Consider the following 23,459-nt stretch of genomic DNA (forward strand, 5'->3'; position numbering starts at 1 on the left):
CGCGCGGTTGGAAGCGCCTGTTGTTGATTCCCATTTGCATTTCCTATATCCCTTGACTCTACTATGTAGTAGATTATCTTATTTTTTGCCATATATCTAGCGTACTGGGCAGACCTCACGGGCTGCCGCGTCAGAATACAACATTTGCGTTGTCGGTTGGCACAAATCCGTATACATTTGTAACGTTGTCTACTGTGTATTGAACTTATCGGGCCATTGTTTATGAGAGAGATAATATTTGTCCTGGCACCATTCCATTACTTCGTATACCGTTTCAAGCTTGAGTCACCACACAGAGCTAATATAAAGTACAATTGTAATCCAAAAAGATCTATCTAGCAACAGTTCGTAGAATGTACATTCCTACTCTCTTTTTGGTCTCTTTCCAGCCTGACTGAACAGAATTTAAAGCCAAATGTTTCAATTTTGACTCACGCCGTTTGAAGAAACGGACGGCGCAGCCACGGCTACTGTAGTATGGGTCGGTACTTGGGGTATCGGAGCAGAAGGGTGTGAAGGTGCAATCATGGTAGGGGCCTGCTGCGCATCCGAGGTTGATTGATGGGGGAGTGTCGTCGGCGGTGCTTGGGCGGAGGAAGATGTTGCAGCTTCTCCGGAATCCTTCATTTCGATATCTTCCACTGGAGGTGATTTGTGGATATGGACCTCCGGATTGCCAGATGCGTCTCCCTTGCCATATCGAAGTTGCACGACAAGGCGTTCAGGCTCCTCATTGCCGGTTGACTCATCTGCGCTCGTTTCGTTCTCTTCATTGTCGCCTTCGAAATCGTGCTCCAAATCGTCTTCGACGCCTTTCCATTCGTTGCAGCTTTCATCCGCACTTGAATGGACTTCAGATACATCCTCCAGATCATCGGGGTCGTATCCAGAGTATCCGTTGGGGTGGGTCGAAGTTCGAGCTCTCTGCGGTCTGCTGACTTCTTCTTCTTCTTCATCATCGAACTCTTCGTCATCAGCTCCGTCGCGTTGACCAGTCAACAGAGCCTCGCCATAGAGGCCCCCGGCACGAGATCGGATCTGCCTCCCGCTTGCCGTGAATCGAGGGCGCCTAGACTCCGTAGAAGATTCTGTAGGAACCGCATTTCTAGCGGAGCGACGGGCGGAAGGCTCATCATCAGACAAGAAGTCTTCGTCTTCCGAGTACGTGTATTTCAATTTCTTGCCGCGTGTGCGACCTTCATACATAGAGAACCCAGGGTCCGGACGAGTGAAGGCAGCTTTTCGTGCGAGACGATACTCTCGGCGTCTTCGTTTCTAATAATTCATTAGCAAAATTCAATTACTCTGAAGATAGGAAATCACCTCTTCGGATGCCTCAAATCGAGGAATCGAAGCGCGAATTCTTTCGCTGAGCTTCTTGGAGTTTGTGCCTTTTTCACCCTCAAGTTTCTCTACGACGGCCTCCAGCTCGGGAATACTCCCTGCGATGCTCCACCAAGAGTTGTGTTTAAGGGCCGGGTTACTTTCGCGATAGAGACGGAAATTTGTATCATCGTGCCCTTCGATAAGCCAATACCGACGTTTTAGGCTATCCCGACCCCAGGGTTGGACAGACAATGGTTGATTGAGGTCATCATCGTGGCGCGCCTGCTTGTAGGATTCTTTGATTTTCGCCTGGACAGCTTCGGACGACGAAAGTGACCACAGGATCAAGGACTTCAATAAACGCAGCTAGGACGAGACATGTCAGAATCGCAAATCAGATGTCGTGGTAGATCTTAAAAACATACGCGTTCCACGGGGTCCATGGTCGCAAAGCTGCGACCCCCATGAAGGGGATTTTTGCCCTCCCATTCTTTTGGCCACTGCGACTGATGTGTATGGATTGCTTCTTCGAGGGGACGTGTAAAGTGATGCCGCCTGTATGTTTCAAACATTAAATTAGGACTTGACTTCACAACTGATAGAGCGCGTGTTGAACATGCGTGTCAAGCACTCCGCACGGTATCGGGCGACAGGTGGCGACCATACTCAACTTCCTTCTTGCGGTTCAGAACAAGCCCAAGCAATGCGCATAGAAGTCTTTCAATGTATTCTCCAGGGGGAGACTCTTCAATTCCCTTCTCAATATCCTGGGGGCCGTAGTGTGGAACTCCTTTGGGGAACACTTCATGAAAACGCGCGCGGAACGCAACGATGAACTAATTATTGCGATAACTCAGCAAGCGTGTCCTATTGTTGACCGAACGCGTCATATACATGTCCGTAGATCAAGCAATGCGCAAAATCTTCCTGCAAAGTAAACTTACCGCGATATCAGGGTTGTCGGCCAGAACATATTCATGCGGAGGTGATGGTTCCCGCTTTGGTGGCGGCGTCTCAGATTCCTTCTTGAAGTACTTTGCGATACCAGTCGGATGGTCAATCGCCATGTTAGCTTCGTCATCTGTCGGAGGTGCCGATGATAGTGATGAAAGTTCCGAATCTGAAGGCATGGTGGAAGTGATGGGGTAGGTGATGAAGGAAGAAGTAAGTTGCGCGCAATCGAGCGTCACGTCTGCACCAAGCTTGCGCCCGAAGGACGATTATTTAAAGGATTCCGGACACAACTGCTCCCTTTGTTTATAACTTTTTTTTACGGAGACTTCTTGCAGTCTTCTAGAAGAGGATATCTCAAACAAATGGGATATTGGGATGAAAGCGGCTTGGATTTTGGAGATTTGTGTATAGAGATAGAGCTCAAGAGAGCTGGTGAAGGACTGACGAAGTCCCATTGAATATTTCCAAACAAGCAATTAAGCTAAGGAAGTATAATAGCCTAGTGAGAATGGATGCGACTGGTTGAGACGGCTTTACATATCTGTTGCTTTCATACTTGAAGTACGCGACAAGCATTGTCAACGATTTGATATTGGTATATGTAATGCTTTGAGAGACAAATATGGCCCAAAGCTATTTGGGTCTCATCTTATTGACATTCCCATCACATCAAGACCATAGATAGAAGTATGGAATATACAGACACAGCTGTTTTGAGGTCCGAGGAAGAGAGTAACACGCCAAAAGGAGACTCTTGGCGATGCCAGGTCTTGGCAATCACGTGTAGATGATGACATAAGTTGCCCTCCCAAAATCTACAGGGCTTGCACTGAAAGAGTTCCTTCAGACATAAAGTAAAGGTTATATAGAGATTTTTGAGTCGGTAGTGTTTTTAAATACTGCATTAAATTCAGTAAGGCTATTTGTATCAATAAACATCATATAAACCCAGCGTATAGGCCTATTTTAGAAATGCCTGTGTTTCTGTAGTTCAACCAATTCAAGTAAGCGACCATGCGCTATACCCGATTGGGTTAGATTAGCGACCGCACCCTAAAGCCCACACAAGTCCCCGTGTCCGATGATTTCTCAACTCGTCAACGACAAGCCTATCTTCACTTCGAGGTACGACTACCACTTTCCTACGACAATTCTGTTCGACTTCCATACTAACATAGGATCATCGTATAGACAGTCGCCATGGGTCGTGTCATCCGCAACCAGAGGAAGGGCCGTGGCTCCATTTTCAGTGAGTGCGACCGCAAACCATCCCAGCACGAAATTTCGAAGCTGCGCACCCCGAGCAGCGAGGAGGAAACCCAGAGGACCATTGGAAAACCACACAGATTCGCAAGGAGATTGGAGTGCTGATATCGAATTTTTCTTTACTTTACAGCGGCCAACACCCGCCTGAACAAGGCCCCTGCCCAATTCCGGACTCTCGACTTCGCTGAGGCTCACGGTTACACCCGTGGTGTCGTCAAGGAGATCATCCACGATGCCGGCCGTGGTGCTCCCCTCGCCAAGGTCCAGTTCCGCCACCCCTACAAGTTCAAGATGATCACCGAGACTTTCATCGCCAACGAGGGCATGTACACCGGCCAGTTCATCTACGCCGGTAAGAACGCTGCCCTCACCGTCGGCAACGTCCTTCCCCTCGCCTCTATGCCCGAGGGTACCGTCATCACCAACGTCGAGGAGAAGGCTGGTGACCGTGGTGCGCTCGGCCGTACCTCCGGTAACTATGTTACCGTTATTGGCCACAACCCCGAGGATGGCAAGACCCGTGTCAAGCTCCCCTCCGGTGCCAAGAAGGTCATCAAGAACACCGCCCGCGGTATGGTTGGTATCGTTGCCGGTGGTGGCCGTACCGACAAGCCTTTGCTCAAGGCTGGTCGTGCCAAGCACAAGTTCGCTGTCAAGCGCAACTCTTGGCCCAAGACTCGTGGTGTTGCCATGAACCCCGTCGATCACGTAAGTTTCAGTCTATACACAGACCCGATGACATCCAGGGGTGCAATCTCTAACAATTTTCTCTATAGCCCCACGGTGGTGGTAACCACCAGCACATCGGTAAGGCCTCGACCATCTCCCGCTACGCTACCCAGGGTCAAAAGGCTGGTCTCATTGCCGCCCGCAGAACTGGTCTGCTCCGCGGTACCCAGAAGACCAAGGATTAAGGGTGCTTTTTCTTGGAGTTATTCTTGTGACGGGTTGAAAATGGAATTCTGCTATGAGACAAATGTACTTAGGCGCCTGCGGATGAGCGTCTCATGCGCCCTTAGCGAATTAAGGTTGTGGACACCATCCTTTTTCTTGTCGGACAAATCAAAGGGTGATGGAAAGGGGTCCGGGGTTGGCCTCTACAGGGCAGAAACGAAATCAAAAAGCCTTTGGGGCTGTGGAATGATACACCTTTAAATTTTTCATCGTTCCTGTCCATCACCCCTAGTAGAGATTACAGTCTGTCGTAATTCAATCGGCATATACATTGCGCTGCATAATCGTTGTCACCATGGTCTGTTACCGATGCCATGCAGCAGTGAAGCCCAATGATTTCTTTCTCGAATAATTTCAACATCAACAATACTACTAATATGTGGTGATATTGCACAATAGCCGTGCGATCAGAACGGGCCCAGATGCCTATACTATGTGTAACTATGTACCTCTGTTTTCTACAAACCGTTCATCAGAAATTGAAAATCATAGCTCCAGCGCAGTCATTTCGTGAAGTTAACTATGTCATACTACAGACAGAGTGGACGCGCGCGCCAACGCAGATCAAACGAACCCAGAGAAACCCGGTCTATCTAACCCCTCTCTTCCCCTTTAGCTCCCTCTCTCCTCAAAGCTCACTCGACCCCATATGCTGGAGAAACCATTAGACCATTCTTACCATGTCATCACTACTTGATGAACAGGCTATGAACCAGCTACAATCTCAACAGTCGGAGCTACTAGACAAGATTGACGAGCTGCGTGCTATTGGAGTTGGAGGCCTCGTGGAGCTACCTCAAATCATCGTCTGTGGTAACCAGTCTAGTGGAAAAAGCTCCGTACTGGAGGCAATCTCCAGAGTGCGCTTTCCATCCAAGAGCAACATCTGCACTCGGTTTGCGACCGAAATTATTCTTCGCCGAAGCCCTACCGAAAAAATTTAAGTAACCATCGAGCCTGGGGATTTCAGGAAAGATGAGCAGGAACAACAGCGCCTTCGAGCCTTCGCCTCCGACTCCTTTCCCTCCAGCGGAGACCTTCCCCCACTGATCGAAAAAGCGAAGGAATGCATGGGACTTTCCAGCACCGATCCTTCGAGCAAGGGATTCAGCGACGATGTGCTTAAAGTCGAGATCTCGGGCCCTGAAAAGCCAGAGCTGACTCTGGTTGACCTTCCGGGGCTCTACTACTCCAGTAGCAGCGAACAAAACGCGCAAGGAATGGAGATAGTTCAAAGGTTGACGGAAAAGTACATGAAAAGCACCCGGAGCATCATTCTAGCTGTCATCAGCGCAAGAGCCGATTATCATATCCAGAAGGTCTTGAACATCGCGCAGGCTTTTGATCCCAAATATGAGAGAGTTCTGGGTATTGTTACGCAGCCTGATATCCCCGAAGCGGGCTCAGAAGAACAAGAAACTTATGTACAGTTCATCAAGAATGAGAAAGTCAAGCTGCAACTTGGCTGGCATGTATTGCGCAACCGCTCGTTTGAGACGCGCGACATTTCCGATGATGCGCGAGATGTTCAAGAAAAAGAGTTCTTTGAAAGGGGACGATGGGCTTCCCTCCCTCGAGATCAAGTTGGGATTGAAAGTCTGAGACATCGTCTCAGTAAGATCCTACTTGATAATGTCCGTCGCAATCTTCCAGGCCTTATTGCGGACATACAAGAAAGGATTGCTCGTAACGAGCAGACACTGGCAAAAATGGGCGCGCCGCGCACAACTCTTCAGGAGCAACGCCATTTTCTTGTCGATATTAGCAGCAGATTTGCACGAATCACAAACCAGGCCTTGAATGGATCGTACGTCGATGAGTTTTTCGGTGGATTCAAAGACCATACGGCGACAACAGAAGAAACTCCTTTCCACCGACTGCGGGCAGTCATCCGTGAGCTTAATGAGTGCTTTGCTGAAGCAATGAGCATTCGCGGGAATCGGCGAATCATTCAATTCCCTGGGCCTGGACAGCTATTTTCTGTCAAGGACGTCGAGCAAGAGAGATCCAAGCCTTACATGGATAATTGGACACCGCTGTACATTTCCCACGAGACTCTCGTGGAGGAGATCAAAGAACAAGCCCGGCAAAGCCGAGGAATCGAGCTACCAGGTAGTGCAAACCATTTGCTTGTAGGCAGTTTGTTCCGGGATCAGTGCGAGCCCTGGGAAGAAGTTGCTAAATCGCATCTGTTGAATACCTGGGCTTCGGTTGAATACTTTGTCCAGCTGGTACTGAAGAACCTCACGGACGATCACACCCGTCCCTTGCTCATGCGACATCTCATCAGACCGGAAATGGAGAAAATGAAGGAGTCTTTGCTAGAAAAGCTTAGTGAATTGACTTCGTACTCCAAAAGAGGCCATCCGCTGCCCGTGGGGAAATCATTTCTCTCCAAGATGCAGGAGTCCAGAAGGAATCGACAGGTTTCTGCGTTGAAAAGAAACCTCCACTTGTCTGGATCTAACCATTCAACGGGAGAGGATATAAGAAGCACTTTCGATGTCCAAGATCTAGAGCGAGCAACACATCAACTACAGTCATCCAGCGATCAGTTTGCGGCAGCAGAGATTATTGATCAAATGCAGGCTTACTATGAGGTAAGTTAGACATGCTCATTGGAAATGAGATATCGGGTAATCCTAACAAGACACATTTGCAGACTGCAATCGTGACATTTGTCGATAACGTTGCTATCTTGGCAATCGAAAATTGCCTTCTTTTCCCTCTAGAGCATATATTCACCGGCAAGACTGTACTTAGTATGGATAACCAGCAGATTCGAGAAATTGCAGCAGAGCCATCGAACATTCAGAAGGATCGGGAACGTCTAAATGAAGAGCTCGAAAAGCTACGAAAGGGGAACCAGACCCTCAATACCTTCAGTACGGCGGACTCTACGCTCCGTGCTCGTCCTATATTAGGTATTCACATTACACATATCGGTTCATGGAGTCACGGGCTAATTGGACTATCATTTCAGCAGGACTGTCAAAGCCCCGAACCCAGACCCGAAGCCTTACAGGCACGGCTGCTCAGGTAGTGCCCAATACTCCTCGGCCTGATCTGTTGCCGCAAGTTTCAACTGCTCCCACTGGTAGGTAGCACTTTTAGATCTTATGTCGATATGTGCAAACGCTAATTGTTCCCAGGGTTCGTCGCGGCTCCTTTGCGGCCCCTTTTTCCAAATCCAAATAAAGGAGGCTTTGGTACAAGTCAGAGCTCTCCATTCTCTTCTAGTCTAGGGACAGAAAATAGCGGGTCTATGCCTATTAATGCAGCCACTGCCACATCCAGTCTGTTGGGTTCGCCGCCCGCTACACAATGGTCTACCGGGAATATAGCTGGATTAACGGGTGGGAGGTTCGGTTCGAATAATCAAGGCTTTGGCTCGTCGTCCTCTTCATCTGGAAGTTTGACTAGTTCAACTACCACGAAGTCCGGTTCGAGCAATCAAGGCTCTGGTTCGAATACTCAAATATTTGGCGCTCCAGGCTTTGGCTCGTCGTCTTCTTCATCTGGAAGTTTGACTAGTTCAACTACCACGAAGTCCGGTTCGAGTAATCAAGGCTTTGGTTCGAATACTCAAGGATTTGGCGCTCCAGGCTTTGGCTTGTCGTCCTCTCCATTTGGAGGTTCGACTAACTCAACTACCACAAAGGACGTGATACGTCACTTTGACGAGAAAAGATCTCCAGATACTCAGGGAAACAAGCGATTGTAAGTTGGAGGATGCGCGGGAAGGGTCGTTCTAATTCTTAGTCGCTTTGTACAGGTATGGGGAGAAAGATCCCCTCTCGGCTGCTATAGTGAACTATTATCAAAGCATTTGCTCTATTTTTCCATTTAGTGGATATTCCCACGAGGTTTGTAGATCCTTCGCAGCTGTTGAAATTTAGGAAACGCTTAGTACTATATTGAAAAAAAAAAGATATTGACAACCTGGCTAGGAGCTCCGACTAGGGGACTACGCGCGAAGAGGCCTTTGTGTCCCGACTTCGTCCTTTGGCTCACGGAGGCCGCACCAGCTTGAAAATCCGTCTATCAAGTCCAAATGATGCATCTTCGATATGATATCTACGATTATTTCGCTTTCTTGCTGAAGATGATAGTTATGTTTTATAGTCAAGCCAGGGTTGTACTACATATATATGTAAGAATCGAAGAGAAAATATACATGTGGAACGACATCGAAAGAAACCGGGAATGTAGGGGTAAAACCTAATATACCAGAGAGATCATCTAACCCTGCATGTGCATATTACATAGTGTGGATGTATACCGTAGGTGATATGAGGTGTTGGGAGCCATTCTGGATGCTGATTCGTCAGTTTGAGATCAAACATCAGGTTTCCCGAGATTTCACACTGCCTGGAGTTCGATGCCACAATGAAATACAATACCTTGAAGATATCTACAGTTTGAATACCCCATGAATATGACAGATCTATTAAAGCCGCAAGAGATCCCCCGACTTAGCTCGGATCCCCTCACCAACACGGAACGATGGCAAGCCATTTCCACTCGCGACATCACAGCCAATAGCTTCGTCTACGCGGTCCTCACCACAAAAATATACTGCCGCCCGTCATGCCCAGCACGCCTAGCCCGCCGCGCCAACGTCCAATTCTACGACACCCCTCCGCAAGCAGAGAAAGCCGGCTTCCGACCCTGCAAGCGCTGCCGGCCGCATTCGGGCCAGACGGCGGCTCAAAACAACCCACAAACTGCCATGATTAACAAAGCCTGCGAGTCAATCCGGAACATTCTGACGACCGGGCTGAAACCAAAATTAAAAGATCTGGCGGCAGAGGCTGGCTTGACACCCAGCCATTTCCATCGTGTGTTTAAGAAACATGTGGGCGTTACGCCCGGTCAATATGTAGAGAGCCTTGTGCAGAGCAACCTGCACTCGCCAGCCTCGTCACCGTCCGATACTTTTTCTGCAGTTAAAACACCGCGCTCCGCCTCTGATAGGGGTGAGATCTTGGATTTAGATAGGAATAGTGATAAAGGGGCTGGTCTATCGGCGGCTGGGGACGAAATCTCATTGATGGGTGGCTGGAATGAGTTTGACGTATTGCTGGCTTCTGAGTCGGAAACGTGGATGCCTGACTCATCTATTGACCCTCGAATGATTTTGGCCGAGTGGTGACCTGATTTTTATATTTGGAGAGAACCGGTATATATTTTCCAATAATATATAACTCAATGGCTGAATGAAAATTAACAGGGTTTAAGCCGTTTTCGATCGGTAACGCAATCCACTGATAGTCATTGGATCTTAATTTACTTACTCCGTACATGGACCCAGTGGGGATGGATCAACTGAAACATAATTGAAACTCGGTTTTCAAGCCATCGCACCGTGCGAGTATACGGAGTAATACATCAGACATAAGTAATTGCACCCCTCACACCTTATATTACATAATATTCTGCCGGCTTAAAGCAAACCTCCATTTACTATAATCACCTTAACTAATATAGCATATAATTAAAGGACTAGTTCTGGTAAATCTAGTAAATGAAGAATACAATCTTTGAGTCGCAAAAAAAGTAACTTCGCGTGCTATTTTAGAGTACTTTTCATAAGCACTATGCACTTTCGGAAGGCGGTATCAATGATGGTGTACATTTGTATTATATATTCCCAGTATTTTGTATATTACAAACAGTGCTCTGTACTCCGCACTCCGCATTAATTCTAGACCAGGTGGCAATAAGATAATTATAGTCAAAACGGAAACTTCAAAGCCAATGAGATTTACTGGGCTCCCCACTACATCCACTAACGCGTGTCACAGCTTTAACCAGTTTCCTCTCTCAGGCTATTTTAGTTCCTTCGGTTTCATACGAATACGGAGTCTCTAGAGAGACTATTCACCTTTTTTTTAAAAATCCAATTTTCTTTACTCAATAAGAATGGAAGAATACTTTATACAATGTATACAATGCCCCCAGGCTTTCTCCACTGATTGACAAGATTGACAAGATCGGCATTACTGCATGCATAAAATTGTATTGGTATTGTGACCTAATGTAGCCTATTTTCCTATATTTTCCTAGTTCCCCGTTTTATTTTATCATAATTGCGTGCCTCCAGGGGATTTAATCTAATTCCCAACCTCCTTTTCCCCTTCTTTCTTTCTCCTAGAGCATTCTAGTTGAACATTCCCTTGACTCTTTTCTTTCCTTTTCTATCTTGCACACTCGCTGGTTTCGATTATTCTTCCACATACCATTATCTCACATAACAACATGCACGTGAACAAGAGGATCGGCCGATTCAAACAATGGGCTGGAGAACGTATGGGCGGAGAGGCCAAGACCTGTCTCTCTGATGATTTCAAGGCAATGGAGACGGAGATGGGGGTGCGACATGAAGGTAGGAAGTGACCCCGCGCCTGCCTTTTATTTCATACTGATCCAATTTCTCTTTAGGCGTTGACCGCATTCATAAATCCATGACCTCTTATGTCAAGGCTATCTCGAAGCGCAATGAAGGAGATGACAAAGAGAAGACCCTCCCGATTGCCCATTTGGGAAGCAGCATGGTGGCCCACGGGGAAGACTTCGATGGGAACTCAGAATACGGACAATGCCTGATCAGTAAGTCTCGAGGACGAGTTCGGGGAATGCGGGAGAAGAGTCGCATTGTTAACAACTCGATCAGTGTTTGGGCGCACCGAAGAGCGCATTGCGCGTATCCAAGAGAGCTACATCGCGCAGGCGACTTCAAGCTGGCTTGAGTCCCTCGAGAGATCCCTGACCCAGATGAAAGACTTGCAGGTATGTCTTTCGACTTGCATTGAAGGTTGAAAATCATGTATTAACCTGCCTCATAGCATGCTCGCAAGAAGCTGGATAGCCGCCGGTTGGCATACGATACATCTCTCTCTAAGATGGAGAAGGCTAAGAAGGAGGACTTCCGCGTGGAGGAAGAACTGCGCTCGCAAAAAGTCAAGTACGAGGAGGCTAGCGACGACGTGCTGCGTCGCATGCAGGACATCAAAGAAGCCGAACCCGACAATGTCATGGACATGGGGGTGTTTTTGGACGCTCAGCTTGAATACCATGAGCGGTCCCGCGAAGCCCTCCTGCAGCTCAAGAATGAATGGGCTGGGTAAGCATTGATCTTGGCCGCTGCATCTCATGGATACTAACACTGCAATAGGTACGGCCAAGTGCAAGCCCCTCCCCGTCGTCCGACCCGTCCTCGTTCCAACACTGCCCACTCGTACCAGGAACGGTATGAACCACTGCAGGAAGAGACGATTAATGCGACAGAGATTCGGCCTACCATCCGATCAACCAGATCTACTACGAAGCTATACGCCGAGTCGCCTCCACGAGAGACCTATGGGAGTACTAGTGGGGTCTCGCGTCCCATTCTCAGCAGAGTTCCCACCTTCGAAGGCCCGGCTCAACTGCGACAAGAACAATCGCCAGTTGCATCACAGTGGATTCAGCAGCGAACTGCTAGTGAGAATCTATCTGGGTTTGGACGTCGAAGCAGCACTCAAGTTGGGGGTCGGATCTCCGCCGACCCTTACGCTGACTCCGAAGAGGTCAGCTCATATGGCCGTTCTAGCCCCGAGCGGATGTTTGGCGGAGGCAGGTCTATATCCCCCGCAACATCTCACGGCAGCGCGGTATCCCGGAGACCCAGTGCAAACAACTTGAACACCATTGGATTGAAGAAGGCTCCTCCACCACCTCCACCATCTCGTGCCAAGAAGCCCCCTCCACCTCCACCCATCAAGCGGTCCCTTCTTGCTGCACCAAATGCGTAAGGGGCCGATTTGAATGTGCCTTTTTACGTTTGTTCTTGATCATGAGCATGGGGTTTTGGAGTTTGGGAGCTTCTGCTCGGTTGTGGCTGTGATATTTATCATTCCGCCGCTGATCCCTTGAGTCTTACCTGGGGTTGTCCTGTCTTTTCCTTGATTGTTCTTTCTGGTTTGCTTTGCTGTGTTGATTGATTCCCGTCGAGGTCTGGATGATTCCCCGGCTACTATTAGTCTCGATGAGTTAGTAGGATGATGAGAAACGTGGATACATGTGTCTCCTAGCGAATAGGTAAATCCATTCAAGTCTTTATTTGCATTTTGCGTGTGTAATTTAGGTATGATTTTCGATCGTGTAGATACCCGTTGACAACAAGGGTGGACCCGGGTCCCTAGCTTTACAATGTATTGTCATTTTCATTATTATCGTAAGACAATTCAATAGAATCCATGAATCACTTGAATTGAATAGATCGAATATTCGACCATTTATTCACTCTTCTCTCACCACACTAGTAAGCTTATCCCAAACCGGTACGGTACCAGAGCTGCGCTGCCCCAGGCCACAATTCAGCACGGATTCACGTGATTGATGACTAAGGACCTTTGCAAAAAACTCCTTGCCAGGCTGTTGTCAGTCCTTTGCTCTGAGCACCCAGATTTCCCCGAGCCTGTCGCGCAACTCCGTTCCCTCATCTCCATTTTCATCCATCCACTTTTTGAACGCGCCATCCCAACGCGCCTTCAACTTTTGAGTTCCCCTCCCACCTTGCTTTACCCTGGGAACTCGCCTCTTTACTCGCTTTCTTTGACTCCCTTGTCCCTGAAAGTAACTGCTCCCCCATCGCATCGGAAGCTCCGACCACGCCCCAAACATCACACTTTCCATCGCCAAGCATCCCATACACTAGCCCACTGATCGCATTCACCATAAACAGGCTCACCCCACACTGTTGCTTGCCATTTTATCTCGATCGCGATCGCCCCTTCTCTTTCCCGCGCGACTTCGGCAATTGGAACCAGGTGGAGACCGTGACTTTCCACAACTCCGCATAGATCTTGACATTCCCCCTAACCTACCTCACTTGCTCATGAATTAAAAAAAAATACACGCGTCTCAATGGCTTCCTTACACCCAGCGCCTAGCATGGCGCCTGGCAACGTGAGCTTGCCGCCTAACCTCACGCAGCAAAATGTCCAGGAGATACTTCAGGTAAGTTTGTCGCATTACAATCACACACCTCGCCGTATATCAATTCTTTAGTTCCTCAATGCGCCTTACTATACCTTGTCTGCCCTTGCTATCGTCTCTAACCTTTGTCGCAGAAATACAAGCAAATGCAAGAACAAGGTGTTCGCCCTGATGACCCGGAGTTCATCAAGGCCCACAACCTACTTGCTGCCATTCAACGGCAACAGGCTTTCCAAAAACAACAGCGTATGGCGCAACAGCAGGCCCAGCAGCAGCGCCAACAGCAACAGATGAACGGCGCTACTCCTGAAGCTGCCAATGGCTCTCATGGTAAGCTTTGTCATCCACTCTCCTCGCCCGCCTCCCAAACCCAAGGTCTTCTACAGGACTGACATATGTTCCTATAGGTCGGACACCCTCGGCTTCCTCGACTGCTGCCACACCTAATGTCACCAATGCTGCCGCAGTTGCTCTGAATCAGAAGAACGCCACGGTTGGCAGTGGGAGCTTTTCACCAGAGCAACTAGCTACTCTTCGAAATCAAATCTTGGCTTTCAAGATGCTATCCAAGAACCTCGCCATTCCCCCGCGTGTCCAAGAACAGCTTTTCCAAAACCAGAAGAAGTCGCTACCACCTACTCCCACAGAGAATGTCACCGCAGCCGAAAAAATCATTGAAGCTGCCACTGAGGGTGCTGGCAGCCAGCCTCCAGAAAGCTCAGACGCTGAAGTCATGACCAGGGAGTGGTACGACAACTTCCAGTCTCCATACGACTCGCTCTCCAAGACCATTAGCTATACTGACCACGCCAACCGTGCAAATCGTGTACGTATCCCTGCTCTCTTGCCATCTGGCATCGACTTGGAGCAGATTCGCGAGGATCGTGAGATCATACTGTATAATAAAATCACCGCCCGCAAAGCAGAGCTTGCCCAACTTCCTGCCAACCTTGGCGTATGGGATACAAGCAAGAGTGACGCACCAACCTACGATGACTCCCTCAAGCTCAAGGCCCTGATTGAGTACAAATCACTTAATCTTTTACCTAAACAGCGACAGTACCGCAAGCAGCTCCAGAGCGAGATGTTCCACTACAGTAACCTTGGAATGACAGCTAATCGCTCGAGTCACCGCCGCATGAAGAAGCAGTCACTGCGCGAGGCTCGTATCACCGAGAAGCTTGAGAAGCAACAACGTGATGCTCGCGAATCTCGAGAGAAGAAGAAGCAGTACGATCAGCTGCAGGCCATCCTCAACCACAGCGCCGATCTCGCCAATGCTTCCGTCCAGCAACGTGCACGCTCGCAGAAGCTGGGTCGTATGATGATCTCACACCACCAGCACATGGAACGCGAAGAGCAGAGGCGCGTGGAGCGAACCGCCAAGCAACGTCTGCAGGCCTTGAAGGCTAACGATGAGGAGACATACCTCAAGCTTTTGGGACAAGCGAAGGATTCACGTATCTCTCATCTACTCAAGCAGACCGACAACTTCCTTAAGCAGCTTGCCGCTTCCGTCAAGGAACAACAGCGCAACCTGGCGAATCGCTATGGTGAGGCACATGATTACGACGATGAGTCCGACCAAGAGCTCGCGGATAGCGAAGATGAGGGAGACAATCACACCGCCACTGGAAAGAAGAAGGTCGACTACTATGCTGTTGCTCATCGCATCAATGAAGAAGTCACCACGCAACCCGACATGCTTGTGGGAGGTACTCTCAAGGAGTATCAGATTAAGGGCCTGCAATGGATGATTTCACTGTACAACAATAACCTGAACGGTATTTTGGCTGACGAGATGGGTCTTGGAAAGACGATCCAGACGATCAGTTTGATTACCCACATCATTGAGAAGAAGAAAAACAATGGGCCGTTCTTGGTCATTGTTCCACTGTCCACGCTCACTAATTGGAACAACGAGTTTGACAAGTGGGCGCCCGGCGTGAGCAAGGTAGTCTACAAGGGCCCACCCAATGCACGAAAGCAGCAACAGCAGCAGATCCGCTGGGGCAACTTCCAGGTTCTCCTCACCACCTACGAGTACATCATCAAGGATCGTCCGGTGCTCAGCAAGATCAAGTGGACACACATGATTGTCGACGAAGGTCACCGCATGAAGAACACGCAGTCCAAGCTCAGCAGCACCCTCTCAACCTACTACACCAGTCGTTACCGTATCATTTTGACCGGTACTCCCCTGCAAAACAACTTGCCCGAACTATGGGCTCTTCTCAACTTTGTCCTCCCTAACATCTTCAAGTCTGTCAAGTCGTTTGATGAATGGTTCAACACACCTTTCGCAAATACTGGTGGCCAGGACCGCATGGATCTGAGTGAAGAAGAGCAACTTCTCGTTATTCGTCGTCTTCACAAGGTTCTTCGGCCATTCCTGCTCAGACGTTTGAAGAAGGATGTCGAGAAAGATTTGCCCGACAAGCAGGAGCGTGTCATCAAGTGCCGATTCTCCGCCTTGCAGGCCAAGTTGTACAAGCAACTTGTCACCCATAACAAGATGGCTGTCACTGATGGCAAGGGCGGTAAGACTGGAATGCGTGGTCTCAGCAACATGCTTATGCAATTGCGAAAACTTTGCAACCATCCTTTCGTCTTTGAGCCTGTTGAAGACCAAATGAACCCTACTCGCATGTCCAACGACCTTCTTTGGCGCACGGCAGGAAAGTTCGAGCTGCTTGATCGTGTCCTTCCCAAGTTCCGTGCTACGGGTCACAGAGTCTTGATGTTCTTCCAAATGACTCAGATTATGAACATCATGGAGGATTTCCTTCGCCTCCGTGGGATGAAATACCTCCGTCTGGACGGATCCACCAAGTCCGACGATCGATCGGAACTCTTGAAGCAATTTAACGCTCCTGGATCTGAGTACTTCTGCTTCTTGCTTTCCACCCGTGCAGGTGGTCTTGGTCTCAACCTGCAGACCGCAGACACTGTTATTATCTATGATTCGGATTGGAACCCTCACCAGGATTTGCAAGCCCAGGATCGTGCCCATCGTATTGGCCAGAAGAACGAGGTCCGCATTTTGCGGCTTATCAGTTCTAACTCGGTCGAAGAGAAGATTCTCGAGCGTGCACAGTTCAAGTTGGACATGGACGGCAAGGTTATCCAGGCCGGAAAGTTCGATAACAAGTCCACTAATGAAGAGCGAGATGCACTTCTCCGAACTCTCCTGGACACCGCAGAGGCCGCGGAGCAAATCGGCGATCACGACGAAATGGATGATGATGAACTCAATGAAATTATGGCCCGATCCGAAGACGAAATTCCCATCTTCCAGGAGATAGACAGGCAGCGAATCGCCAACGACCAATATGGTCCTGGCCATCGCTACCCTCGACTGATGTGCGAGGAAGAATTGCCCGAAATTTATATGCAGGAAGATAATCCTGTCACCGAAGAAGTCGAGATTGAGGTCACTGGCCGTGGTGCACGTGAACGTAAGGTGACCAAGTACGATGATGGTCTCACCGAAGAGCAGTGGTTGATGGCAGTGGACGCCGATGACGATACTATTGAAGACGCGATCGCACGCAAGGAAGCTCGTGTGGAGCGTCGCAAGTCTAACAAGACTGGACGTGACGGAGATGACTCTTCACCTGAGCCTGAGCCATCAATTATTGATGAGGAGGACACTCCCCAAAAGCAGAAGCGCCGTCGTGGTCCTCCTCCTAAGCGCAAGGCCGAGGAAGTTGTGGAAGAAACCCCACAGCCTAAGCGCAAGAGAGGCCGCCAGCCTAAAGTTCCGGATACTCTCAACCCCACTGACCGTGCTAACTTGACTCGCATTCTTGAGACTGTGATCCAGTCGTTGATGGACATGGAGGCCGAGGTGCAACCGGAAGGCTCTGATAGTGAAGAGGGCCCCATGGTCCGTTCCATCATCGAACCATTCATGAAGCCTCCACCACGCTCTTATTATCCCGACTACTACATGATCATTCAAAATCCCATTGCTATGGAGGCGATTCAGAAGAAGGTCAAGCGGGCCGATTACCAGAGCTTGAAGCAATTCCGTGACGACATCCACTTGCTTTGCCAGAATGCCCGCACCTACAACGAAGATGGCAGTGTGTTATTCCAGGATGCCAATGATATTGAGGTAAGTTTGGATTCCTTATTGATTGTTTATTCTCATACTAATGATGCAACAGACCAAGTGCTTGGTGGAATTGCGACGATTGACCGAGGACCATCCTGAGCTCGCCAACTTTGAAGATCATTATGCCGGTGGTGATGGCTCCACCGAGTTTGCCTCGGGTGCCGACACTCCGCTTACTGCTGGTACCCCAGGCCAGCCGAAGTTGAAGCTCACCTTCAACAATCCCAATCGGGATAGCCCCAGCAATTCAAACGGCAATGAGTACGGGTTTGGAGAGTGAATTGTTCAACATCGTGGGGCTTGACAACCTAATTAAACAACCCCACGCTTCATATTGCGCCTGCGACTTCTCGTGCCGCTCGTGCTTTCTTGTCATGTGTAATCCGAAAATACTTTTTCTTTCTCCTCTGTGCCATCTAGGAAAGGCGTTTTTCCAATGTTTTGTTTTTGAGGGGATGGACTTCCGGAGGATGGCGCTGTATTGTTCCAAGCGATTGATTTCCCTGGGTGCGTTGTCTTGACTGTATCGGCAAAATTCATTTTGCCCAAGACCACCCCTGTATTTGATGAGTATGTACCTGCAAGCTAGGAACAATTCGAATCGATTTGAACCATATACGGTGTACAATTTGAAGACCTTTGTTTTCACAAACCCAAATTCCGTACACGTGGGATGCATGCATGCATATATGCTCACCGATATTTGGGATCAAAGTAAGGTATAAGAGATGGATGCCCCTCCCTGTTTCTCCGGAGACACCCAATTCTATCTCGCAACTATGTCTACAAACAACGACCTAGCTGGCAAAGTCGCAATAAGTAAAGTCTACGCCAACACTCTAAGCCAACAAACACACTAAAAAACAACAGTCACAGGCTCCAGCCGCGGCATCGGCGCCGCAATAGCCCTCAAATTCGCCCATCGTGGAGCAGACATAGCCATAAACTACCACTCCAATGCCACCGCAGCCGAGGCCATCGTCGAGCAGATCCGTGCCCTAGGCGTGCGCGCCCTCGCCCTCAAAGCCGATGTCTCACAGGAAGAAGAGGTGAAAACCATGTTCGAGACTGTGCACCGCGAATTCGGCCGTCTCGACATCGCAGTTAGCAACTCAGGCATCGAGCATTTCGGGGATCTCTCTGAGGTCAAGGGTAGCGATATCGACGCTGTCTTTGCGGTTAATGTCAAAGGACAATACTTCGTCGCTCAGCAGGCTTACCGTTTCATGGAGGATTATGGACGGGTTATGTTGACTTCATCGATTTCAGCTGTGAAGGTGAGAGGAGTGCACACACACACACACACAGAGTCGTGGGATTTTAGTGTTTTGATGCATTGTATTGCATGGAAGCTGACAACTTCGTATGTGGTTTAGGGCGTCCCTCGTCATGCTGTTTATGCTGCCTCTAAAGCGGCTGTACAGGGTATGACCAAGTGTCTTGCGATGGATTTTGGTCCGCGAAACATCACTGTCAACTGCATTGCTGCTGGCGGCGTCAAGACTGATATGTATGCTGAGATGTCGGCGAAGTATATCCCCGGTGGTGACAAGATGACTCCCCAGCAGATCGACGAGGCTTTGAGCAAGTGGTCTCCGCTAGGTCGGCCTGGAGAAGTTGAGGATGTTGCTGGGGTTGCGTCTTTGATTGCTAGTTCTGAGTCGCAGTGGTTGACTGGGCAGACTTGGCAGGTTTCTGGTGGCGCTTATATGGCGTAGATGGCGTAGATGGGGTTGATAATGGGACTAGGTCAATAGACATGGATATCACATGATCAGTATAAGCTTTGGTATTTCATCTCTCAATGGCTACGAATGCCAGTATATCTACTGAAGTTCCTTGGGTTTCGTGTTTTCATTTATCAACATGGCACTACAGTCGATCCGATCCGTTTTCAAGAGATCCCCCTCTTAGCTCATTTTAGCTCCTATCTGATCTACATCTGGAAATAAACTAACAATATTCCTTTGAAATCCCTGTTTGCTCGAAATACCTCATCCTAGCAGGCGACATTGGCCGCCCGGAAGATGACAACAACTATCGTGACTTCTTACAAAACTAAACATCCAAATTCGAGATAGTTTTCTTGGGCCCTGGAAACCACCAATTCTAGGAGACAACCTTCCCTTGAGCCCTCGAAAAAGCAAAACAGCTGGAAAATGAAACTTGTATGAATGCTTGTCTTGTATTACTCCACCAACGACGATACGACATCCCCGACTCCCGCGTAACAATCCTAGGCTGCATGCACACTCTGGTCCCCAATACCCCAGGAATCAGCAGATATAGCCCGTTCTATAATCTCCGATTTCTAAAAAACCAAAGAATGGTCTGTCGAGCAACACAACAAAGTGCACGAGTCCGACTTGACCTGGTTATGGGATGAGATACAAACTCTTCGGAAGACCCCAAAAAAAAGGTCTAAAGCCAATGCAAGGAGAAGTCATAATACAAATCAAAGCCTTTGGCATCAATAATGCGAAAAAGAGAAGGGCCGAATGGATGCCAATTAGCGGCATTGAGTGTGTGGGTACAGTATCCAGCTGTCCAGGAGGAGAATTCAAACAAGGAACTCCTGTTGCAAGTCTCATGGGTCTACCTCATTAAGTAGATAACGATGGCTATGAATGTGGATCATGGATCTGTTTCGACAGAGTATTCAGTTAGCGCCAGACTGCTACTTGACAACAGGAGGAGGACGAAAAGACATTTAACCCAGTCAGCGCATTGCCAACCAAATAGAATGAGCCGGATGTTGATATTCCGAAGAAGTGCCAAAGCTGAACGACTAGTGGAAAAGGATTGAAGCGAAAGATCTTGCAACCTAGCCTTTCTCTTCAAATAGTTACACGTAATTAGCCCCTGTGTTATTTAGCAAGTCAATCATAGCTACTCCGTTTCTTCTATAGACATTAGAATTGCTAGCGCCGAAGTTTTGCCGTAGACCATGAGGCTGATACTTCCCAGATCCATGGATGACCACGCGTACGTACCTGGGAATGACGCGGTCGCTAGACCATGGATGGATTTTAAAGTTAGAACTTAAGCGTAAGGGAATAAACCTTACCCGGCCATATCGAACTGAAAATAAACTAGCGACATCCTAGCCCATTACTGGTGGCCAAGTTCTCTCTGAGGAAATGAATTACTCCGTACACGTTGGGCTATGGGGATCCGTTTCCCTTCCCGCTCTATTGCGAGCCTAGTCTGAACTGTGCCTTGCAATGGGTGTTAGATGATGACGATCGAGTATCCACGCCGACATCGCCTGGTCCCCGATTCCAGGTATGGTTTCATGGTTTGATTGCAGGCAACGCAGCGGGTTAACGCATGATCTGTGCTTTAGCTAGAAGTTAGAAACTGACCATTATTATATAGAGCCCTGAAGATATTATAAGTATCGTTACCTCTGGCGTTCCTGTCAATTCCCTAGGTCTTTACACTCGTTAAACTTTCTTCTTGACACTCATTTATTCCATTTTATATCTATCCATTTGATATACTTCAACATGCGTCTCTCCTGGGGCGCATCTGTTGCAGCCCTGGCAGCATCAGCAAGCGCTGCTTCGCTTGCTGATGTCTGTACCGTCTCGAATGTGCGATCTGCCCTGCCCTCCAATGGCACTTTGCTCGGTATTAACATGATCCCCTCCGCTGTGACTGCCAGTGCCGTCTACAATGCTAGCGCGGGTACGGGGAGCACCAAGACCTACACCTACTGCAATGTGACCGTCACCTACGAGCACACTGGCAAGGGAGACTCCGTCGTCATCAAGTATGCCTTCCCCAAGCCATCCGACTTCAAGAAGCGCTTCTATGTCGCCGGTGGTGGTGGTTTCTCTCTGTCCAGCGATGCAACCGGTGGTCTCGAGTACGGTGCTGTTAGTGGTGCCACCGACGCAGGTTATGATGCCTTCAACTACAGCTACGACGACGTGGTCCTTTACGGCAACGGAACCCTCAACTGGGATGCAACCTACATGTTCGGATACCAAGCTCTAGGCGAAATGACCAAGATCGGAAAGGCTCTTACCAAGGGGTTCTATGGCATATCTTCCTCCGCCAAGGTCTACACCTATTACGAAGGCTGTTCTGACGGCGGCCGCGAGGGTATGAGCCAAATCCAGCGTTACGGAGAGGAATACGACGGAGCGATCACCGGAGCCCCAGCCTTCCGTTTCGGCCAGCAGCAAGTCCACCACGTCTTCCCAGCTACAGTCGAGCAAACCCTCGACTACTACCCACCTCCCTGTGAGCTGGCAAAGATAGTCAACGCCACCATCACCGCCTGCGATCCCCTCGACGGCCGAACCGACGGCGTCATCTCACGCTCAGACCTCTGCAAGCTCAATTTCAACCTGAGCTCCATCATTGGCGAGGAATACTACTGCGCAGCAGCAACCAGCACCTCCCTAGGTTTCGGCTTCAGCAAGCGCGCCGACGGCACCAGCACCTCCACTACGCCCGAACAGAGCGGCAAGGTCACCGCTGAAGGTGTGAAAGTCGCGCAAACCATCTACGATGGCCTTCACAACTCAAATGGCGAGCGCGCCTACCTATCCTGGCAAATCGGCTCTGAGCTCAGCGATGGCGACACGCAGTGGAACAATGCGTCTAGCAAATGGGAAATCAGCATTCTCTCCACTGGCGGCGAATATGTGACCAAGTTCATCCAGCTCCTTGATCTATCCAACCTCTCCAACCTCGATAATGTCACCTACGACACCCTCGTCGAGTGGATGAATATCGGAATGATCCGCTACATGGACAGTCTTCAAACTACCCTCCCGGATCTAACTCCGTTCCAATCCTCCGGCGGAAAACTGCTACACTACCACGGTGAATCGGACCCCAGTGTCCCCGCTGCGTCTTCAGTGCATTACTGGCAGTCCGTCCGCTCGATCATGTACCCGCATCTGTCTTCGCGCGAGAGTCTTAAGGAACTCGCCGATTGGTACCAGTTCTACCTCATTCCCGGTGCTGCGCACTGTAACACGAATGCCCTCCAGCCGGGCCCGTTCCCTGAGGTTAATATGCTGACTATGATTGACTGGGTCGAGAATGGTGTTAAGCCTTCTCGTTTGAATGCGACTGTCTCATCTGGTACCTATGAGGGCGAAACGCAGATGCTTTGCCAGTGGCCCACTCGTCCGCTCTGGAAGAGTAACAGCACGTTCGACTGTGTTGATGACAAGGCTTCGATCGATAGCTGGACTTACTCTTTCCCTGCTTTCAAGCTGCCTGTCTACTAGGCTGTATTTCATGTACAAAGTACTGCGCATGCCAAGGATGTCTCTCGCTTGAGTGGATCGAAGCCTGGAAATGGAAATTGGAGTTTAAATTGCTGATCAGCCCTAGTTCAGCCCTAGAGGGGGTCTGGATTTCCGACTAAATTAGGATTTTACTTTCATTATATGCTGTTGAATACTTTTTTTTCTGTCTAATTGCTTTATCTTACAAGGTGAAGGTTCCTTTTGGTAGATAGCATATTTGTCTCCGTCAGCATGAATTGCCCCTCATTGGGGGCCAAGGATATCGGATGATTTTTGTTATGCGCCCATACGCTGTACCACGTTGTAATAACCTCACGCATGTGGTTACATGTGAAGGTATCAAGTTAGGCTATGAAATCCACCGTGTGGTACTGTTAACACTTATCTACAAAGACTCAATGATACTGGCGTCTGAGATATTTGAGAGTTTTCAATTTTCGTTTCACATCTATAAACTATATCCAAAAAAGAAATCTGATTTGTGCTTTGTAATTTTGTACCTTGCAATTTGTTCAGCATAAAAAACTCCCCCTGTGACCCAAAGGTATATCCGACTAAACACCTAGAATTCAGAAGCCAAGCAG

The 23,459-nt window shown here is 48.9% G+C and overlaps 8 protein-coding genes across 8 annotated transcripts; 7 read left to right on the top strand and 1 right to left on the bottom strand.

Annotated features, from left to right (window-relative positions):
* Positions 1 to 420: 420 nt before the first annotated feature.
* On the bottom strand, positions 421 to 2,456 carry N7447_002875 (uncharacterized protein; the record flags this gene model as incomplete). Its single annotated transcript, XM_057227150.1, has 5 exons — positions 421 to 1,275; positions 1,324 to 1,692; positions 1,752 to 1,881; positions 1,993 to 2,162; positions 2,271 to 2,456. The coding sequence occupies 5 exons, from the start codon at positions 2,454 to 2,456 to the stop codon at positions 421 to 423; spliced, it is 1,710 nt and encodes a 569-aa protein (XP_057091166.1).
* Positions 2,457 to 3,378: 922 nt separating this feature from the next.
* Positions 3,379 to 4,709, top strand: N7447_002876 (60S ribosomal protein uL2). Its single transcript, XM_057227151.1, has 4 exons — positions 3,379 to 3,405; positions 3,472 to 3,529; positions 3,677 to 4,254; positions 4,323 to 4,709. Exons 2-4 carry the CDS (start codon positions 3,481 to 3,483, stop codon positions 4,458 to 4,460), a joined length of 765 nt encoding a protein of 254 aa, XP_057091167.1. The 5' UTR covers positions 3,379 to 3,405; positions 3,472 to 3,480; the 3' UTR covers positions 4,461 to 4,709.
* A 471-nt stretch (positions 4,710 to 5,180) lies between these two features.
* N7447_002877 (uncharacterized protein) lies at positions 5,181 to 7,543 on the top strand (the record flags this gene model as incomplete). The annotated part of the gene is made up of 3 exons (XM_057227152.1): positions 5,181 to 5,395; positions 5,471 to 7,100; positions 7,163 to 7,543. The coding sequence occupies 3 exons, from the start codon at positions 5,181 to 5,183 to the stop codon at positions 7,541 to 7,543; spliced, it is 2,226 nt and encodes a 741-aa protein (XP_057091168.1).
* Positions 7,544 to 8,938: 1,395 nt separating this feature from the next.
* mpt (putative DNA repair and transcription factor Ada) lies at positions 8,939 to 9,655 on the top strand (the record flags this gene model as incomplete). Its single annotated transcript, XM_057227153.1, has 1 exon — positions 8,939 to 9,655. One exon carries the CDS (start codon positions 8,939 to 8,941, stop codon positions 9,653 to 9,655), a length of 717 nt encoding a protein of 238 aa, XP_057091169.1.
* Positions 9,656 to 10,761: 1,106 nt separating this feature from the next.
* On the top strand, positions 10,762 to 12,296 carry N7447_002879 (uncharacterized protein; the record flags this gene model as incomplete). Its single annotated transcript, XM_057227154.1, has 5 exons — positions 10,762 to 10,888; positions 10,945 to 11,112; positions 11,177 to 11,292; positions 11,349 to 11,626; positions 11,678 to 12,296. The coding sequence occupies 5 exons, from the start codon at positions 10,762 to 10,764 to the stop codon at positions 12,294 to 12,296; spliced, it is 1,308 nt and encodes a 435-aa protein (XP_057091170.1).
* A 1,141-nt stretch (positions 12,297 to 13,437) lies between these two features.
* N7447_002880 (putative RSC complex subunit (Sth1)) lies at positions 13,438 to 17,882 on the top strand (the record flags this gene model as incomplete). The annotated part of the gene is made up of 4 exons (XM_057227155.1): positions 13,438 to 13,503; positions 13,617 to 13,812; positions 13,890 to 17,602; positions 17,655 to 17,882. The coding sequence occupies 4 exons, from the start codon at positions 13,438 to 13,440 to the stop codon at positions 17,880 to 17,882; spliced, it is 4,203 nt and encodes a 1,400-aa protein (XP_057091171.1).
* Positions 17,883 to 18,381: 499 nt separating this feature from the next.
* Positions 18,382 to 19,320, top strand: N7447_002881 (uncharacterized protein; the record flags this gene model as incomplete). The annotated part of the gene is made up of 3 exons (XM_057227156.1): positions 18,382 to 18,421; positions 18,473 to 18,879; positions 18,979 to 19,320. The coding sequence occupies 3 exons, from the start codon at positions 18,382 to 18,384 to the stop codon at positions 19,318 to 19,320; spliced, it is 789 nt and encodes a 262-aa protein (XP_057091172.1).
* Positions 19,321 to 21,111: 1,791 nt separating this feature from the next.
* On the top strand, positions 21,112 to 22,854 carry N7447_002882 (putative tannase; the record flags this gene model as incomplete). The annotated part of the gene is made up of 1 exon (XM_057227157.1): positions 21,112 to 22,854. One exon carries the CDS (start codon positions 21,112 to 21,114, stop codon positions 22,852 to 22,854), a length of 1,743 nt encoding a protein of 580 aa, XP_057091173.1.
* Positions 22,855 to 23,459: the final 605 nt, after the last annotated feature.

Source organism: Penicillium robsamsonii (genome assembly GCF_028829455.1).
Source record: "Penicillium robsamsonii strain IBT 29466 chromosome Unknown utg000001l_segment0_segment0, whole genome shotgun sequence".
Classification (NCBI taxonomy): Eukaryota; Fungi; Ascomycota; class Eurotiomycetes; order Eurotiales; family Aspergillaceae; genus Penicillium; species Penicillium robsamsonii.